The sequence below is a fragment of the Equus quagga genome, chromosome 9 (genome assembly GCF_021613505.1).
Source record: "Equus quagga isolate Etosha38 chromosome 9, UCLA_HA_Equagga_1.0, whole genome shotgun sequence".
NCBI lineage: Eukaryota > Metazoa > Chordata > Mammalia > Perissodactyla > Equidae > Equus > Equus quagga.
This window is the reverse complement of record NC_060275.1, coordinates 66,311,326-66,331,032: the sequence shown is the minus strand read 5'-3', so window position 1 is coordinate 66,331,032 and position 19,707 is coordinate 66,311,326. Positions and strand designations below refer to the sequence as shown.

Sequence of the window (19,707 nt, the reverse complement as noted above, 5' to 3'; positions counted from 1 at the left end):
CCCACAGCCCAGCCAATGAGAAACCCCACAGCCCAGTCAATGAGAAACGCCACAGCCCAGCCAATGAGAAACCCCACAGCCCAGCCAATGAGAAACGCCACAGCTCAGCCAATGAGAAACGCCACAGCTCAACGAATGAGAAGCCGTTGCCCCGTGAACTGTCACTTTCTCCCAGTGAACTTTCCTCTAGAGCATCCCTTCCCGGCTCTCCCCTTTTCTCTAAAAAGCAGCTCCCCTCCTTTCTTCCTGGATTTGCCTGTGGTTCACCACAGCATGCACAGCCAGAATTGCAATTCTTTTGGCTATTAGTGAATAAACTCATTGTGAGATAAAATAGCTAAATTTGCTTTCTAGACTGACAGAACCAATAAAAGTTTATTTACTGGCTCTGAAATCTGAGTGTCACATAATTTTCACGTGTCATGAAATCATCTTTTGATATTTTCCCCAACCATTTAAAAATGTAAAAACCATTCTTTGCTCTGGGGCTGTACAAACATGGGCGGCAGGCTGCATCCATCCGGCCCTCGGGCCGTAGTTTGCAGACCCCTGGTCTACAGTTTTGAGAGTCTGAAACTCAGCACTGCTCAGGTCTGTGAGATTGCGGGTTTGATGCTGTGGACTTAACCGAATTCTCAGAGGCACAGGGGCCGGAGGTCCTGAGGCCCCATGAGGCCTGGGATCCCGAGAGCCATGGGCAGCCCCCATCGGCCGGCACAGTGGCACACACCTTCTTGTGAGCCTTGAGCTGTTCCTCCCCGTATCGGAGCACGTCCTTGATGAGGTCCTGCAGCTTCCGCGTCAGCTCCAGATGGCAGAGCGCCAGCTTGTCCGAGGAGACACGGAAGACCTCCCAGAGCGGGGCGAAAGTCCTGGAAACAGGTGGAGTTGTACCCAAGGCCCAGCAGGCCCAACCCCCCAGGGCCAGACAGCTCAGCCGGCACTGGCTCAGGTACCTACTGGGCCCTGTTAAGCGTGGACACATATTATCTCATTTAATCCCTGTTGCAACCACACGAGGCAGGCCTATGACAGAGAGGGAAACTGAGGCACGGAGGCTCCATAACTCACCCAAGGCCTCTCAGCAAATGAACATCAGAGCTGGGATGTAAATCCAGGCCCTGAGGCCCTGGAGTCCTCACTGGACTACAGGACTCACCTGCTACTCGTGGGCAGCTGAGACCCAACCCGCCCAAATCAAGTTTGAGGGGCTTTCCCACCTCAGCAGGAGGGGCTGCCTTCCCTCCCTGCTGCCTCCATTGCTGCCTGACAGAATCTTTGCCCCACAGCAGCCACAGGGAACTTTGCAAAATACCAGTGGAACTACATCACATCCTTGTCTGAAAGTCACCTGTGTGTTGGGCCCCGTGGCCCCGTCCACCTTCATCCCACCCCCCATCCCCTACCCCCCATCTCCACCTTGTCCAGGCCCTGCCGTTGTGCCAGCCTCTTGACTCGTCCTTGAACATGCCAAGTGCATTACTGCCTCAGGGCCTTTGCACTGGCTGAGCCGCCTGAGTGGGTCTCTGTCCCTTGGACACCCGTGGCTGACTCCTTGTCATCATTAAGGTCTCAACTCACGAAGCAGGGCCCCTCACAGAGGAAGCCCGGTCTCTCCTGCTCCTCTTCCCTTCCTGGCACGTGCACCCCAGGAAGGATTTTGCTCATGTCTGGTTAACATCTGTCTTACCACACACACCAGATGTACACAGCATAAAAGTGACCAGGGGTTTTATCTGTCGTAATTGGCACTGGGCCTCTGGTGCCTAGATCGGTGCCTGGCCCACAGTACATGCTCAGTAAATATTCGTTCAATGAATGAATGAACGAATGAGTTTTGAGAGAACGGACGAGATGCGGTCCTCTGTCCAGCTAGCCCCGTAAGTAGAAGGACGGCCCCTGTTCTACACATTGCACCTGAGGAGATGTCCCCCCCGGCACATGCTCCCGACGCCCCAGGGTCCCACCACGGCCTACTCACCCCATGGGGGTCCCGTTGCTGGCCAGCTTGGAAAGCTTTGCCATCGCCTTCGAGTAGGTCTCCTCGATGGTGGCCCTGGGTAGGACGATGGGAAAAGATGGGGAAGGCTCCGGGCAACCTTGGAAGAGGCCCCGCCCCCCTGGGCCTCAGTTTCTCCATCTCAAACGTCTGAGCAGTGGCTCTCAGGGAGGATGGTACAGTCCTCAGGCAGGGGGCGGCGTTTTAGAAACGCATGGGAGAGGTTTTCATCCTTAAGCAATGCATTCACTAACGGCGGTCGCGGCAGCAGGTGGAATATTTTTTGAGCACATATTATCAATACTTCATATGCTCTGTCTCATCTAATTGCAGGAGACAAACCCATATTTCCTTTCTCCTTCTGGACAGACACTGATAAATGCTGACCGCGCGCGGTTTCCTCCTGACTAACAGAACCTCAGTTTTGTTTGGGGCGGCAATGTGCCAGTTACAGCCGATCACCCACGAGGGCACTTTTTGGGAGAGGCGCCCATGGGGTACCACGGGTAACAGCGGATGGACCCAGGTGCTCCAGGCCCACGACAGAAAGCGTGGCCCCGTCCTGTACGGCTCGGCCGGCCCGCCTGACAGCCACAAAGAGAAAAAGCTGGCGATGAACACGCGGACCTCCCGGAAGGAACGGGTCTCCAGCAACCGGGTGCTGGGCAGCAGAGGCTGTCTTGCAATTTGAGTTTATCATGTTTTCTGGGGCACGGACATCGGAGCATGTATTTACATGCTGAAATATAGATTATTTCATCACACACGTGTTTTATCATCCTCAGGGCACGAGATCGAGTTTTCAAAATTCCCTCGTAAGTGGGTCATGGTATGGTCTCTTTAGCAGGAGGCGTTAGAAACCCGGGGAGTGTTGCTTACAGGGGGCCTGAGGCCGACAGTGCTGAGAACCGCTGGTTTCCTGCAGCCCGCGGGGATCCCGGCCGACGGGGCAGGGCGTGGCCGTGACGTGGGCGGGGCCAGGGCAGGGCCGTGAGGGGGCGTGGCTGCAGGGTTGTGGGCGTGGCCGTGACATGGGCGGGGCAGGGGAGGGAGGGCGGGGCCAGGGCAGGGCAGTGGCTGCAGGGCTGTGGGCGGGGCCTGACGTGGGCGGGGCAGGGGAAGGAGGGCGGGGCCAGGGCAGGGCCGCGGGGTGGGTGGGGCACGGGGACCTCACCTCTCCCGGATGAAGTCGGCCAGCTCCTTGGTGGAGACGGGTCCCTGCTTCATGCTTTGGTACAAGACGTCAAAGCCATGGTTCTTCTCGCCCTGCAGGGGATGGGGGTGGAGCTTGAGGAAGGGGGTGGAGACGGCATCAGAGTCGCCGAGCAACAGGGGCGTGGACAGGAGTCAACCAGCAGAAGTCCATCCCCTTGGCTGTAGTAGTTAGTTCAGGCCTGAGCCAATCAACCCGTTGCATTTCCCCCTGCTCACAAGGATTGGTTCATGGGCTATAAGTTGGTCGAATCAGAAAGAAGCTTGGAATTTTTGTCCCATAGTTGAGGGAGAGACGTTCTCTTTCGCTGGTTGTCTCAGTGTGTCTGTCTTTGTGTCTCCATCTTTCTCTCTCTCTTTCTCTCTGCCTCTTTTTTTCTGCCTCAATCAGTCTCTTCCCCTGTGTTTCTCTGTCTGCATCTTTCCTTAAAAGAGGAATTATGTGGGCACAGGAACTATTGGAAGCCAAGTGGAACCATGAACTTTGGAAAGAAGCTGAACCCGAAAGAGTCTGAATAAAAAAACGGTGTTGAGTCGGGTTGCTGGATCAAACTAACCCTGGAAGCATCACCATCCCACAACTTTTCAACTTTTGTGAGTTGCTGTAACCCCGGTTATTTAACTAACTGTAGTTGTGTTTTCTGTTCTCTTCAACGTGGAAACGCCCTCTCTGAGACCCCCAGAGTAGGGTCTGGGTCTGACACCTCTCTCATGACCAGCAATGTCCAGGACAGGGTAGAGCACAGGAAGGCCATTTGAGTTCGTTGACTAAGTGAACAAATGGGTTAATCTGCTGTTACCTGGTGCTGGTGGGAACAGAGACGCTACCGGGTGCCTGCTGCTGCCTCACAAACCCTCTTTCCTCCCAGTTCTGGCGTCAGCACTGCGATCCACGCAAGTCACCGGCCCTCTGTGAACCTTTAGTGGCTCCTGGTTAGGACGGGGGCAGGGAGTCATCTACCTCTCCCATGGGGATGAAGGAAACACCAAGACGAGCCGCATCATGGTCCCACGGGCACCTCTAATTTTTGCTAACTCACGGTGTTAGTTAACATTTCCTTTAAATTCACCCATGTTTCTTCTCTACATACATTGATTCAAAAGGGCCACTCCTACCACTATTCCAAATGGAAAGCGGCCCCCGCGCCACCGCGAGGGCACAAACAAGGCACCAGCTCTGTTTTGACGCCGGCCAGGTCCCGTCCCCAGGGAAGACCAGCCGCGGGCAGGGCGCGAGGCCCACACTTAGGGCTGACGGCGGCGGCTCCGGAGGGAGGCGATGTGCTGAGTCCCGCCCGGGCCCCGGGGCGGCCCCGCAGCTCCAGCAGCCCCTCTGCACCGGCCGTTTCCTCCCTCCTTCTCCAGCTGCGGGTCCCCCTCCGGGACGGGGACACCCGAAGGCGACAGTCAGAGGTCGCCGTCAGAGACAGGTTTTCCCCGCCGTCCGCGAGTTTCCCTCACGCCACTTGGCCTTTGCAAAGGACCTAGCCCAGGGCCTGTCCTTGCTAACGGGACAATCCCAGGGAACTCTCGCTTTTACCCAAAAAGACGAACAGCGCAAACGGCGCTCAGCGTGTGGGCCCGGCCCCCGCGAGGCGAGGCGGCGGCGGCGGCCACCCGGCTTGGAGCCGCGTCCCGAAAGGCTGGGCTTTTTCTCGCTTTATTTAGGCGGGTGATGTTTTGGGTCTGAGAAGGCTCAAAACTTTTGTCCCATATAAATGAGTGGTAACTGCTTCTTCACTTTCCCCGTTGGCTCGGGAAGGGTCTCCGCAGTGCTCCTCTCAGACAGCGGTGACCTGCGTCCAGGGAGCCCCGGAACCGTCCTGCTGCACCAATGGAGCAACCGCAGCAAGATCGCGCAGACCCAGGACAGCATCAAGCCCACACCTCCCCACAGTCGCTCATTCTAGAACCATCAATGGCTCCCGACTGCCCACCAGCTGCTGAAATGCATAGTCCTTCGTCTGGAGTTGCCTTCCCCCCTCATCTCGTGGCTTCCTCTTGGCCTCACCAGCAACACAGTAAACAGTGCGAAGGCTGTGCCCTCCCGGCGTCCGCGGCTGCCAGCCCGCACCGCTGCCCACCCATCCAAACCCGGCCAGCTCCCAAGGGTGACTGCCAGGCCCGCCTCCTTCAGGAACCTTCTCAGACCCTCCTCACACCCCACTTCCCTGAGTGTCCACTGTCCATCCCGCCAGCGCCCCAGGAATATATTTTTTCTCTGCTCAAGTCTAGTGCTGTACTTCCACGGTTCCACTGCCAAATCCTCCTTCTATGCACTGGGTCACTTTAGGCCAGTGACTTCACCTCTCTGGGCCTCGGTTACCTCATCTGACAAATGGGGACAATGACAGCGCCCAGCTCCCATGGGTCTTGGCGAGATGAGGCCGGGGCGGGGCCGGACACAGGGCCTCTTGCACAGCAAACAGCCCACAGCCCCACACCCTGCCCAGGGGATCCTCGGGGGAGGCCGCACCAGGCACCGCAGCCCAGGCCAGCATCTGGGGCTGACTTGGAGCCAAACGCTGGCCCATTTCCCGGGCCTGGCAAAGCCCCCAGCAGTGTCTGCCTCCCTCGGGCTGGGCTGGCAGCCAAGGGTCCTGGGAGGGGCTGTCTCTGGCCTGTGTCTCCTATTGGAACCTCTGGACTCCAGTCTCGCCCCCACACCAGCCCCGAGGGATCATTCTAACACAGCCTGATCAGGTCTCTCTCCCGCTCACACTTCCCCCATGGCTCCCCAGTGTCCTCTAGCCTCCAGCCCTGCCTTGACCCAACAGGACTGGGGCATCCCTGTTTGGCTTGATCTTTCCTGATGAGCCTCTCTCAGGCCAGCCAGGGCCCCAGCGTCATCCAGCAAAGACCCACCAATGCAAACAATAGATTAAAAGAAACAGATATTCCAGGGGCACTCTCTGAGTCCCGGGGAGGTGAGAGTGTCTCTGCCTTCCCAGATGGGGAAACTGAGGCCTTGAGATGCAAAGTCATCCCAGCAGAGCCCAGTTCAAATCCCACTGTGCACCAGGCTATCTTTGGCTGGGGACGGCCTGGGGGTGGCTGCTATTTTCTCTTTGCTGATCTGAATTTGCTGCATCGAGCTTGCATGCCTCATGCAATTAAAAAGAATTTAAAATAAATGTAGGTGCCTCATGCCATTAAAAGAAACTTAAAATAAATGTAGGTGCTGCTGTCAGGGTTCCAAAATGTGGGCGATGAATGATCCTCAAATGGTCAACCCCCTTACACATAGGCACCAACAGAGGCTCAGAGAGGGGCAGCCCCTCACCGGGGTTACACAGCCATTCAGAGGCAAAGCCTGGGACCCTGACCCTTGGGGAGGAGGTGGAGATCAGGCCCTCCAAAGGTGGGAAGGGGTGCGGCCCCTTTAAGAAAGCAAGTGCCAGTAAGAGGAGCCCCAGCTGGGGAGGGAGACGGCCTGTTGCCAGGGGCAACCAGTTGCCTAGCAACGGGCTTCCTCTCGCAAGCTCAGGGCCTGCAACTGGGGAAGGGGCTTTCTGCCCTGGTCCTTCCCTGACTCTCCTGGTCACACATCCTCTGTGGCTCCCCATTAGCCTGGCCCTGAAGGAGGAGTCCTTGTTCCCTCAACTAGCCACCGAGTGTCACACCTCCAGGCCTCTGCCCAGGCTGTTCCCCTGCCTGGAATGGCTCTCTGCCATCCCTGAACATGGCAGCCTTCGAAGCCGGCTCCTCCTCTGGGCCCTAAGGCTGGCTCCAGGCTGACTCTGCAGGCAGGGCTGGCGGGGTCTGGCTGGCACTGTGTGCCCCCGACTGGGGGTCTCCTTGGGGTCAGGGCCGGGAGGGAGCCCCAGCATCTCGCAGAGGTGGCTGCGCGTGGGCTGGTGGTGGCAGGGGGAGAGGGAGGGGAGGAATGAGAACAAGGCCCCCTCCCTGGGTGCCCTGGGGTCACAGCATGCGGTCCCCCGCCTGGGGGCAGAGGGGCAGGGGCCCCCAGAGACGGAGTCAAGAAAACCCCCAACTCTCCGGGGGCCGAGGCAGACGTGGGAATTCCCAGCTGGAATGAGCCGGATCCCGGAGGTCCCGCCCAGCCCTGACTGCACTCTCTTGCCTGCAACTTCAGGTGAGAGAGTCCTCCGGACCTCAGGTCCCTGTTGTTCAAGGTGTGACTTGCCCAAGGTCACAAGGCCTGTGCTGTCTGGGGGTGTAGATTCAAACCCAGCCTGACTCTTCGCACTTTAACTTCTACGCCCTGCAGACCCTCCACCTGCCCAAGACTCTGCCCACAAGCCACCAGCTTCCCCCATTTCCATAAAAGCCTCCACAGCTCTGCCAGGAACCCCCATCAAAATAAGAGTGGGTCTTACTTACCCAAAAATGCTCCCCAAAATACGACATCCCGATGGCCTCTGTGGAGACCCCCGCAGGCTTCTGTCTAGTGCCTGGTGCCTGTCCAGAGAGAGAGGCAAGTTTGAGCTGCAGAGTAACGGCCAGCTGAGAGCCTGAGGAGGGGAAATTCCAACTGTCCTCTCTGTGGAGGAAGGAGAGAAAGGATGGAGGAAGAACCAAAAGCCCCAAGTGTAGAAGTATGCCAGGGCCTCCGAGATGATTCAGCCCCAGGCCTCGCCTCCAAGTAGCCCCCAGTCTAGGGGGACAGAGCTGGATACAGATGCCCCTAGTCCAGTGGGGTCAAAGCTGGACTAGGTGGAGGGATAGGGGCTGGGAGAGCCCAGACTAGAGGAAGGGGCATGGGAGTTTGGGTTTTTAAGTATGAATAGGAGTTCACTTGGTGGTGGGGGGTGTTTACTGGATGAGCTCTTGCCCGGGCAGAAAAGCTCTGGGCCATCTCATGTATGAGTCCCACCCCTCAGAGGGGAAGCCACTTGCCAAGGTCAGACAGCCAGGAAGTGACTTGTACTCTGGGCCAGCTGAGTCCAGACCTGAGCACTCAGCTCCACGCTGGGCAGCTCCTGCGGGAACAGGGTCTGGTGAGAGATGGACACTGGGGCAGTGGTAGGCCACATTGGGGGTCGGGGCCCCTCGGGGTGTCTGAATCCCTCCACAACAGTGCCTGCCTCATGCACACTCCTGGGATGGAGAGCTCACCCCTCACCATGGTGACCCAGCTGACACCCAACCCTGCTCCCCAGAAGCCAGTGTTCACCTGGTGTCTGAGTCACTGTCCAGCTCTGTGCCTCAGTTTCCCCATCTGCAAAACAAGACAGAACACCTCGAAGGGGTCTTGCTGGGGCACCCCAGGCCGCCATGCAGAGAGGGCTGGGCTGAGCCACCCAGGGAGGGAAGGACACTCAGTGTCCTTGGCGTGCTCTGGAGGCTGGCTCGTCACCGTCACTGGAGCCCCAGGCCTCATCCATAATTCATGATCCCTCGGGCAGCTCAGCAGCAGCTGGGAGCCCAGGGCGCAGAGGCAGCCGGGATGGGATGGCGAGCGCAGGCCGGGAAAGCTCCCTGGGCCTCATCGGGAAAAGACTGAGCAAGGACCTTGGACAAGGCTGCTGGAACTGAGCCTCAGTTTACCTAATCTTGAAAGTGAGTTTAATTTGACCCATTATCCTCTAGCCCCTAGTCCCTTGACTTCTATGAGTCACCTGGCACCCACCACGTGACCACTCTGGGCAGGACAATTCGAGGCTCCCTGAGCTGATTCAGCCCTGGGCCTGGTCCCTGAGGAGACCCCAGTCTAGTGGAACAGTGCTGGACACAGACACCCCATGGTCCTGCAGGGTCAGGGCAGGGTCAAATGGAGAAACAAGGACTGGAGGAGCCTGGACTGAAGTAGGGGACATGGGAGCTGAGGATTTAAAGTATGAATAGGAGTTCACCAAGCAAAATATTATTTGACTCATCCAACATTCCCCACCATCACCCGCTGCTGGGTGGTGCCGGGGCCCCTGAGCGACTTCAGGCCCCAGCACAGCCCCTGAGGAAACCCAGTCTGGAGGGGAGCATGCTGGGCTGACATCCTGAGGGGGAGAACCTGAAATTCCATCTCATTTCTCAGTCTCTGGCCACGACCTAGACCCTGAGCATCTCCACACCCCTCAGAGCTGCCCTGGTCCATGTGGGACCGCCTGCCCCACGCGGCCACTTAATTTTAAACCAAGTGAACTCAAACACAATTAGCGCCCAGCCCCTCAGCTGTGCCAGCCTTGCTTCCGGGGCGCAGCAGCGCATGGGGCTGGGGGCCGTCCTGCTGCACAGCACAGATGCAGAAAGTCCCGCCACAGGGTGCTGCTCTGGAGGACCCTGGGGGCCCAGACACCAGGACTCACCACTGTGCTCCCAGCTCCGGTGGCCCGCCCCTCCCCCACGGAGCCAGGCTGGGCGCTGCGCCCCCTGCTCAGGCAGAGACCCAGCCCCACTTTACAGAGGAGCACACTGAGGCCCAGAGAGGTCACTCACGGTCCCCGGCTCACCGTCATTGTGTCCCTGGCCTGTCTGCCAAAGAACTCCTGTTTGAACCATGACATGTGGCCCCGGGTCTCCACGTCTCCTCTGCCGCCCGCACCCCACCCCACAACTCAGAGCCGTCCCGGGGGCGCAGGGTGGCCTGCACAGCTAGGCCCGGCCCAGGAAGTGACACCTGCTGTTTCTCCTGAAACCTGGGCCCGGCAGAGAGGCCTCCCTCCTGCCACTGAGGGGTGAGGAGGGGCAAGGGGGCCTCCCGGGAGCTCGAACTCACCAGACAGGGCAGCGAGCGCCGTCGGACGCGGCGGGCACAGGAGAGAGCCACACGGCCTGCCACTTCCGTCAGCACGAGCGCGGCCCCTGTGCTGGGGGACAGGAAGCTCAGCCCGCCCCGCCCACCGCCCAACCGCCACCTCGCCTCCCCCAGACCGGCACCCCTGGCACCTCCCTGGAGCTGCGAGGGCCGTGGGCAAACAGAGGCCCCTGATGTGAGGTCCGCAGCCTGGGGCTATTAGTACCGAACAAATGACAATCGTGACAACAATTGTGAAATCATAGCACCCACAAACTGAGCGCAACCCTGGGCTAAGCTTTCCACATCTCGTCATCCCAAGGTGGACCAATGATGCCTGCTTCACAGAGGTGAAACCAAGACTCAGAGAGGGGAGTCCACTTGCCCGAGGTTGCACAGCCTGCGAAGGGCAGCACCGACACGCCCACCCAGGGCTGCATTAGGATGCTCATGGACCCGAGGCACTATTGCTTCGGGTCTCTTCCTCCATTAAAAAAAGAAATTTAACTATATTTACAACGGCACTGGAACAAAGGTGAATATGTTGATATCATATATTAACATGTTTTCTTTGACCCCAAAGCTCATGTGTTTCCTTCTGATTTTAAAAGAAGTTAAAATATCTTCATAGACTCCTAAAAGTACTATACCCGAGACACCGTGGTCACCGCATCTGATGGAGAAGTCAGCCTGCTCAGGCCCAGGTCTCCTGGCCTCTGCAGCACCAGGGCAAAGCCCAGAGATGAACAGGGACTTGCCCAAGGTCACACAGCAGGTTCTTGACTGACCTGGATGCCCCCATCCTCTGGGTGCTGGAAGCAGGGAACAGAGTCCTCCCGAGGGTGTCTGACATGAGCCCCGGGCAGTGCCTGGAGATCCTGCCTCCCAAGCACCCATTCCCAGAAACCCAGGGCTCTGAGCCAGGTTGAGTGGTCGAGTAGGCCTGGGAACAGATACAACAGGACAGGAACCGCCAAAGAAGGCAGGGCTCGTTCGTGCTCCTGGCCAGGCGTCCGGAGCCCCTGACCTCCTGCTGGGCGACCTTGGGCTGCCCCTGACCTCTCTGGGCCTCCAGGGGCCCGTGAAACAGGATCTGACATTTTGCTGCCCCCGGACTCCAGTTTGCGCACAGTAGGGCCAGTTTGGGGGGGTTTTCTGTCTTTTCAGGAACTGGGTGCTTGGCCTGTGCAGGTGCTGCGAGGTTTCCATGAGCAGCTCCGTCCTGTGTTTCCTGCACTCTCGCCTGGACACCAGGGCCGGGACCCTTTGCACTGTCTGCCTTGATTCTCACCACAGCACCTTGAGGCAGGGTCTCATCCCAGCCATCACCCCAACAGGGAAACTGGGGCACAGGCTCCACTTACACAGCAACTGGGCAGTCAAGCAGGCACCTGAGCTCAAGCCCAGGAATTTTCAGTCCTCCCCACTGGGCCCCTCCCTCTTCATTGCTTCATTGGCAAACACCTATTGAGCACCAACTGTGTACCTGACTGCCCGCCTCTGGAGGCACAGCAGGCAACACCCTTGCAGACTCCAGCTGTGTACCCGTTTATGATCACCAATACTGTAATTAGGGTTATAATGACCACGTCTGCCTTTACAGCACTCCCCCTCCCACAGTCAGCTCCGAGCTCCCAAGGGAGATTCAGCCCATTTCGCAGAAGAACAGGCCAAGGCGCAGGGGGCCAAACCACACGCAGGGCGCCGGCTTTGAAGCTGGAGGTGTCTGCCGCCCAGCCCAGGGCTGCCCTGAGCCCACCACAGGGACAAGCTCCAAGGGGCAGGGCACGGGCTGGCTGGGCACCTCCCGCCTCCTCCCACCCAGGACCCTGCCCAGGAACCGGCTCGCCCCTGGCGTGGGTGACGGTATGTGGGTCAGGGCGTGCCCTGGGCAGTCCCGCCGCTGCGACCAGGGCGGCGGGGCCCCTGTTCTCACAATGGCAGCTTAGCAGTATGCTTTACTGTCTGGCAGAGCAGCCCTTCTAGCAAGGCCAGCGTGTGACTGACCAGCAACCCATTTTGCAGTGCAGGAAACTGAGGGTCAGAGGCCAGCAAGGCATATGGGGGGCTCCAAATCCATTTCTCTCTCACCCCCAAACCAGCGACATCTTAAGCAAAAGGGTGGAGTCAGACATGGTCAAAAGATGGGGTGGGTGGGTTCCAGAATCTGTGGGATACAGGCTCTGCGCCCCAACCCCACTTTCAAAAGAGGGAACCGAGGCTCAGGGAGGTGCTGTCACCTGCCCAAGGTCACCAGTGAGGCAGGTCCACTCGAAGTCACCTCCTGGTCCCCACTGCGGCTGGGGCAGGCGACTCTCAGGATCCAAGGCAGATGGAGGGGCTGCCCACCCTCCAACCCTCCTCCACACCCCACTGGCAGTCAGCCTGCAAGATCCTAATTTACCTCAATTTATTTTAATCCCGGGGAACAGATGCTCACTGCCCACCCCCCACTGAGGCAGGGACCACCCCCAAGTCCGTGATCCAGGCCCTTCCAGACCTGGCCTGGCCAGTCCCTGCCAGGCAAGGGACCCACGCTGACCCCCTCCTCAGAATTCCAACCTTGGGGTCCCTGCAGAGGGTGCCAGTGAAATGCACCCCCATCCTTGTGGAGGGGGCTGGGATAGGACAGTCTAGAGGAGGGGTCAGGGGACCCCCAGCTCCCTCACCAGGCCTCGATTGGGGTTTATAGTGGAGAAAACGGGAAGAGGGTTCCTCATCTCGGTCCCCTGGGGTCTGCAGGCCAGAGATGGGAGCAGAAAAATTGGAGGTGGTCTCCACTGCGACTGTCCTGGGTCCCAGGCTGGAGAGGGAGCGGCGCCCCCATCTTTGCAGCCCCGACCTTAGACCCAGATTTAGGCTTAGAATAAACGGATTTGGGGAGGGGTCTCGCGTCTTAGGCGGCCCCTGCACGCTCTGGTTCCAGGTCAGGAGACGGGGGAATTGGGGAGGGGTCCCTATCTCGCTCCGCGGACCCCCGATTATCACCAGGGAGGCGGCCGGGGCGCCCGCCGCGCAGCCCCCACCTCCTATTCGCCATCCCTAGCGCCCCGCCGCGCCTTTGCCCCCCGAGGCCACCAGGGCTGCCGGGCGCGGTGTGCACGGGGGGCTCCGGGGCCAGGGGGTTTCGGGGGAGTCCCAGAGACCGCACTCACCTCCCGAGCTCGGGCCGAGCCCCGTGCCCGCCGCCACCTGCGACTCAGCCGCTGACACCGGAGCCCGCCCCGCCCCGCCCCGCCCCGCCCCTCCGCTCCCTCCCTCCCTCCCTCCCTCCCTCCCTCCGCGGCTGCAGCGCGGCGGCAGGCTGGCCCCGCCCCCGGGGCGTGGCCGAGAGAGGCCCCACCCCCCCCCACGACGGCTCCCGGGGGTTGGGCGGGCTCTGGGTCGGCGCAGCCCGCCATTGGGCCGTTGGGCGGCCGGCTCCGCGGGCCCAGTGCGTTGATTGGCTGAGCCGGAGAAGAGGCTCTTTTTTTAAAAGAAGCTCCCTCCTTCCACCACCCGCAGTTCATTTGCATAATTTAAAGCCACAGGCGCCGCTCCTTTCACCTGAGACTGGGAGGCGCAAGGGGTGACCACAGTTTATTGAGCGCCCACTGTGTGCTAGGCACTGAGCAGGGCTCATTTGACGCCCTTCACAACCCTGTGAGAAGGACGTTATTGATCCTCATTTCACAAACTGGAAACTGAGGCTCAGAGAAGGCGAGGACTTACCTGGAGGCCATACAGCCAGTCTGCAACCTTATGAGGGCAGTTTCAGCATCTGGTCCCGGGGCTGGGAAGACCATCCCCAAGAATGTTGTCCCGTCACAAATCTGAAAGCTTCCCGTCTGTCCCCCTCACCTGGGCCCTCATAAAACAAGTCTTAGCGCCTGCTGGCCCCCATTCAAGCCTGCGCTGACCACCGGCTGCTCTCTCCGCCCCGGGTCCGCAGGGGCAGCCCAGGAACCGGGCCAGCTGCCTGGCTGCCCCGAGGGCCTTCTCTTCCCTTCCTCAGCACAGTGAGCCTGCTGGCCCCTGTCTCTGAAACACTGACATTTTGCCCTTTTTCCTGACCCCGTGGTGGCCCGGGGCCAGGCCCAGTCTTCTCCAGTCTGGATGCTGCCTCAGCTCCCTACTTGAGCCTCTGGTCGCCTCCGTTCCTGCCCAGGCAATCCCTGTTTAGTTTTAGAGCAGTTTTCAGTGTACAGAATCGTTGTGGAGATAGTACGGACGGAGTTCCTGAGGCCCCCGCACCCAGTTCGCTCTGTTATTAACATCTTACTCTGTATGGTGCATTTATCACAATTAGTGAGCCCGTATTGGGGCATTTTGTTAACTAAACTCCCGACCTTATTCGGCTCTCCTCAGTTTCCCCCAGTGTCCTTTTTCTGTCCCAGGATCCCACACGACATTTGTCATCACGTCTTTAGGCTCCTCTGGGCTGAGACAGTTTCTTGAACTTTCTTGTTTCTGATGACCTTGACAGTTTTGAGGAGGACTGGGCGGGTATGTTGTAGGATGCCCCCAGTTGGGATCTGTCTGGTGTTTTTCTCGTGGTTAGACTGGGGGACGGGTTTGGGGAGGAGGAGCACAGAGGTGAAGTGCCCCTCTCGTCATACCGTGTCCAGGGCACATGCCATCAACACAGCTTCCCTGTGACGTGACCTTGATCACCTGGCTGAGGTGGCATCTGTCAGGTGTCTCCAGTGTAAAGTGACTCTTGTCCCCCCTTCCATGCTGTACCCTTTGGAAGGAAGTCACTATGTACAGCCCACAGCTAAGGGGTCAGGGGTCACAACGCCCCTCCTCAAGGGCGGAGCATCTGCACAAGTCATCTGGAATTCCTCTGTGTGGGAGATGCGTCCCTTCTCCCCGTTTATTATCTATTCAATCATTCACATCAGTATGGACTCATGGATATTTATTTTACACTTTGGGTTATCATCAATACTACTTTATTGATTTTCTTCCTCAAATTGTTCCAGCTGTGGCCACTGGAAGCTGGTTCAGCTGGCTTTCATGTCCCTTTGACACGCCCCCGGCGCATCCTTGGTCTTTTTCTTTGAGCACTTCCTTACTCTGTCACTTGGAAACCTTCCAAGCCCGTCTCTCCGTCTCCTGCCCCAGTCCTACGCAGCCTTTTCTCCCGGCAGCAGCCCTGGTGGCTCTCACTGGAGACAATGTTAGCAACCGGGTCTGGGCGGCAGGGTGCTGGGTGCTGCTGCTTCCCGGCCCGCGCGCTGACAGAGGACGCAGAGGATGCACGTGTGCATGCGAACCTGGGCATATGCACAGATCGAGAAATACTTTCTCTACACTGTTAAACATGAGTTCACGCGATGTCTCCACATCTAATCCACGACCAAATGGGTCCTTCCAGCCTCCCCGCCGCCTGTCTGTAGCAGCCCAACAGAGAGGAACCTGGCTGCCACCAGCCCCCCCCCCCCCCCGCCACTTGCTGAGCTGTCCCATTGCAAGGAGCCGGACGGCGGCTTCAGCATGTTAACCGCACTCATGCGGGGTTTTCAAAGAGAAAATGGTCACCTGCTTCTCCAGCCCCAACCCTCCCCTGAGTGCTCAGCGCCCTCAGTCAAGGCCCCACGGCCTCCAGGCCTATGCAATCCCAGTGAACCTCAGGGCCTTTGCCAGCATTGTTCCCTCCCAGCTCATCTGACTGGTCAGGCAGCTCTCAGTCCCCACCTGGAAGCCCGGGTCCTTCCCGCCCAGAGCCGACCCCCCAGGGGGGCCCTGGGGGCACCCACAGCATCTAGGTGGGGTCTGAACTGAGCTCACGCTTCCCATGCCGCCTCCCCCAGCCTGGGCCAGGGGCGAGGTGGGGAGCAGGTGGATTCATGTTTGACAGGCAGGGGACCCAGGCTCGCAGAAAAGAGGCTACTCCCAAGTCCCACAGCGAAGTCACACCAGAGCAGGACTTGACCCAGGTGCGCTGGTAACAAAGCTCTCCGCTGCCGTGCCCTTGAATTCCAAGACGCGGTGTGGATGGGAGGACAGGATGTGGAGCCAGCCTGTCTGGGGTCGGGGAAGGAAACCCAGGGGTCCAGTCACTGCCAGTACAGCCCGAAGCCACCTGGAAGTTCAGGCCAATTCTCTTTTTTCTGAGATTGTGGGGAGGGGAGGCCCAGAGAGGTTAAGAAACATTCCCAAGGTCACCCAGCAGTACTGCCAAGCTGGGGCACAACCAGTATTTCCTGAGCACCCACTGCATCCGGGTGGGTAAAGGCACATACTGCCTGTATGCAGGCAGGTGCCGACTGTGTCCTGTCCCAGCAGCAACCCAGGCCACAGACTAGAAGGAACACAAGAGGCTGACTTGTTGGTGGACAAGGTGCTATCTTAAAGGGGGTGGGTCAGGAAGAGACACAGGAGGGCCTGGGCTGGGGTGGGGACCAGAGGGAGAGCAGGAAAGGCTTCCTGGGGGAGGCGCCCCAGCAGGCGGGGCTTGGAAGATGGCAGGTTACTGCACTGTTCTTCCCGGGAGAGGCTACCCCTCCCTCCTCCATCCCCACCTCCCAAGAGCCCACATCTTCCCAGAAAAGCTCCCCGCCACTCCTGCTGGGGATGGCCCCCCAGCTCCCCTCCGTTCCCCCTCGAGAATCTCTCCCAGCCCCACGTGCCAAACCTGGCCTGCTCCTGGCCAGCTCGCAGCTCCCCGCCCCTCCCCCAGCCCCTGAAGAGGAAGTCCCAGCTGCTCAGTGGGGTGTCCAGGCAGCTGCAGGGCCCTTGTTCCGGGAGCTTCAGTGTTACCAGTCTCTTCTCGGTTCCTCAAAAAGACCAAGCCTCTGTGCCTGCGGGGCCCACAGCCGGACCTGGGGTGCCCTCCCTCTTCCCTGACATGGCTTAAAACTTCGCATCCTCACAAAGCTGTCCCTCATTCCTAGGCAGTGTGGGGGGCCTCGTCTGGCGCCTGGTGCTGCCCCACCGCACCTGACTGCGGGCTGTCGTCTCCTGGGTCTGCTCCCTCACTTGACACTTTCTGCCCTGTGAAGGCAGCATCCAGTATCTGTTGACTGATGAATGGCTGGATGTGGCACTCCACGGGGAGGACACGGTGGCGCAAAGGCCTGGAGGCTGATCTGGGTGTGGAAGCAACACAGAGAAATCAGGGGGCGGCTGTGGCTCAGGGTGAGTATCGGGGCGGGGCTGCCATGCGCGGGTGTCGCAGAGCCACTGCCCCGACAAGGTCACACACCAGGCTCCTGCCCAGGCTCCAGGGCCCCAGGTGCCTCGGCTGCTGCTGAGCTATTTTTAGTGCGTGCTTGGCAGCGGCTGGCCAGACAGCTGTCAGGGGGGACTGGAGGAGAGGGAGGGAGGGAGGGAGACAGAGGGGAAAGAGGGAGAAAAGGGAAGTGAGCGGGAGCCCCCGGGTCCCAAACTGTTGTACTTAGCACGTAGACGGGAGAGTCGGAGAGTCAGAGGATGCCCTGGACCGCTGTTGGCAAACCACAGCCTCTGTGTCAACCGAGTTTGATGGAACGCAGCCATTTCCGTCGTTCAGCTGCCACAGCAGCGCTGAGCGGTCTGGACAGAGACTGCACGGCTCACACCGCCAGAGCAATTCACTGCCCAGTTCCTCAGGGGAAACAGCATGCCCACCCTGCCCACCCAGGACAGAACTCGCTCTCTGGAGGTCAGTAGGCATTAGTTGATTTCCACCACTATTTCCACTTCTCCCTCCAGGTTCCAAGGAGGGTGGGCCTCTCAGCTCCTGAACTAGGCAGAGCCACGGGACCTGCTTTGGTCCATGAAGCAACAGAAGTGGCATGTCACCTCCAGGTGGAAGCCCTTAGGAGCTGGTGCCTGATTCACCACGTCCCCTTCCCATCTGGTCACCTGATACTCCGGGTGGTGGAAGTTCTGTCCTGCTGGGCTGCTGAGCGAGGGTGACGCGGGTCCTGGCAGCACCCGAGATCTGAGGGCAGGGGAAAGGCACCAGGGACTTAGGGCAAGAGCCCAGAGCTACCCCCCACCTATTCAAATAAAAATACAATCAAAGTGGAGTTCTTTCTAGGAACTGAGGATGAATCAATGTCAGAACACCTATTAACAGGTCATAAAAAATGTAAACTTATGACCCCCGGTGCTTCTTCACTGCATTTTGAGGCTCCATTACCAGGCGCACACAAGTTTGGAACTGTTACAGCTTCTTAGTGAATTAAAAGTCTGATTTGATATTCTTTACTTCCAGTAATATACCAAAAATATACCCATATTAATAGTTATATCAGGTTTTTTTCTTCAGTATTTGCCAGGTTTATTTTTTCTCACCCTTTACTTTCAAATTTTCAACTGCTTTATGTTTAGATGTTTCTTGTAAATAGCATAAAACTTGAATTAAAATATAGCTTGACACTCTTTTGTCTTTCAACTGGAGGTTTTTTGTCCATTTACATTTATTATAATTACTGGTGGCAAATTCTATTTATTTCCATCATCTTATTTTGGGCTATGTGTACTTGCTTCCCCATGGAAGGATTATTTGGGATTATTTCCAAATAACTCATTCTAATTTCCCCTCCTATTAGAGTGGAAGTTATAGACTAATTGTATTCTCCTGGTGTTCACTGTAACTCTTAACATTCCTGCTCTGCTCAACCAGGTAACACGTTACCCTCCCCTCGAACAACACAAAGGCGGTAAAACCTCACTCCACTCGGCTCTTATTTGCCATTCTTGTTTAAATTTAGTTTTAATCGTACACACAGTGAACATTATAATCCTTGTTAATGGAGGTGATGTTTCTTTAGCTGAACCCACATATTTCCCACTTTTGTGCTCCTCGTCCCTCCTGCATGTCAGCCCTCATTCCTGGGTCCTTTTCTTTCTGCCTGAAAAATTCCCTCAGAATTTTGTCCAGTAGTCTTCATTGCTCCCTCCTCCTCCACAGGTGTCTTGCTGGGTGAGCATTTCTGGGCTGCTGTTTTCTTTCAGCCCCTCGAAGATGGTACCCTCTGCGTCCTGTGTCCCTGCTCTGGGACTGAGGAGCCAGCTCTCGGGCTGTCACTCCTGACTCTCTGGTCAACTTTGGTTTTTCGCACCGTCAGTTGTCTTTTTGTGTATCTTGCTTGGGATTTGGCTGGCTTTTTGAATACTGGTGAACCCATGTCCTTCATCAGTTCTGGAAAACTCCACCCTCATCCTCTTCCAAATTTGGCTTCTGCTCTCTCCCGTCTCTTAACCTCCCGCTTCTCTTCCAGTGTTTGGGAAATTCCCTCACCTCCATCTTCCAGCTCACCAGCTTTCTCTCCAGCTGTCTCATATCCACTGTTAACCCAATCCAGTGTCTGAAATCCCAATTAGCTTTTAATTTCTTTTAGTTCTATTCAGCTCTTCTGCAAACATTACCGCCTCTTTCTTTTCCTTCACACTTCAGGATTAACACTCCAATTCTGGATCTGACGATGCCAACACTGGAGGTCTTAACTGCTGGTGTCTCTGCTGGCTCCCACTCCCGTTGATGGGTTGTGAGTTCCGATGCTGGCTCACACTTCCCAGGGGACGACTAGGGGAATTCCTTATGGCACGAGTTGAAGGTTCTTCCAGCAGACCCCCAGGGTCACCACCACCCTGCACTGCTTTAAACCACGCTGTCCACTGGTGGCTTCAGACACCCAGATAACGGAGTTGCAAAGTCACGTGAGGTCACAGAGCACAGACTCGATTCTCCCCCTCCCGCTCCCAGTGGCAGGGTCGGAGGTGTCCAAGTTTCCTGTCCATTCCCGGGAAGATCTCACTTTGGTTTCTACTTCCCCCTTCGAGGTCTCGACTTGTCAGATATACCATCTTGAAGGTCCGTGAAAATGGG

General features: G+C 57.8%; 1 protein-coding gene across 12 annotated transcripts in view; it reads right to left on the bottom strand.

The window, feature by feature from the left end:
- FCHO1 (FCH and mu domain containing endocytic adaptor 1) overlaps window positions 1-13,115 on the bottom strand; it is a 27,417-nt gene extending 14,302 nt beyond the window's left edge. For 6 of the 12 annotated variants that reach the window (XM_046672388.1, XM_046672386.1, XM_046672387.1 and 3 more), the window contains exons 1-7: window positions 9,622-9,680; window positions 8,349-8,393; window positions 8,072-8,154; window positions 7,556-7,633; window positions 3,174-3,265; window positions 1,982-2,056; window positions 731-872 (exon numbers count right to left, since the gene is read on the bottom strand). In XM_046672388.1, coding sequence (XP_046528344.1) covers window positions 731-872; window positions 1,982-2,056; window positions 3,174-3,265; window positions 7,556-7,633; window positions 8,072-8,154; window positions 8,349-8,393; window positions 9,622-9,670 — 564 coding nt within the window. In that variant the 5' untranslated portion in view covers window positions 9,671-9,680. The other 6 variants (XM_046672396.1, XM_046672397.1, XM_046672392.1 and 3 more) reach the window with 6 other exon arrangements.
- Between the last annotated feature and the right edge of the window lie 6,592 nt (window positions 13,116-19,707).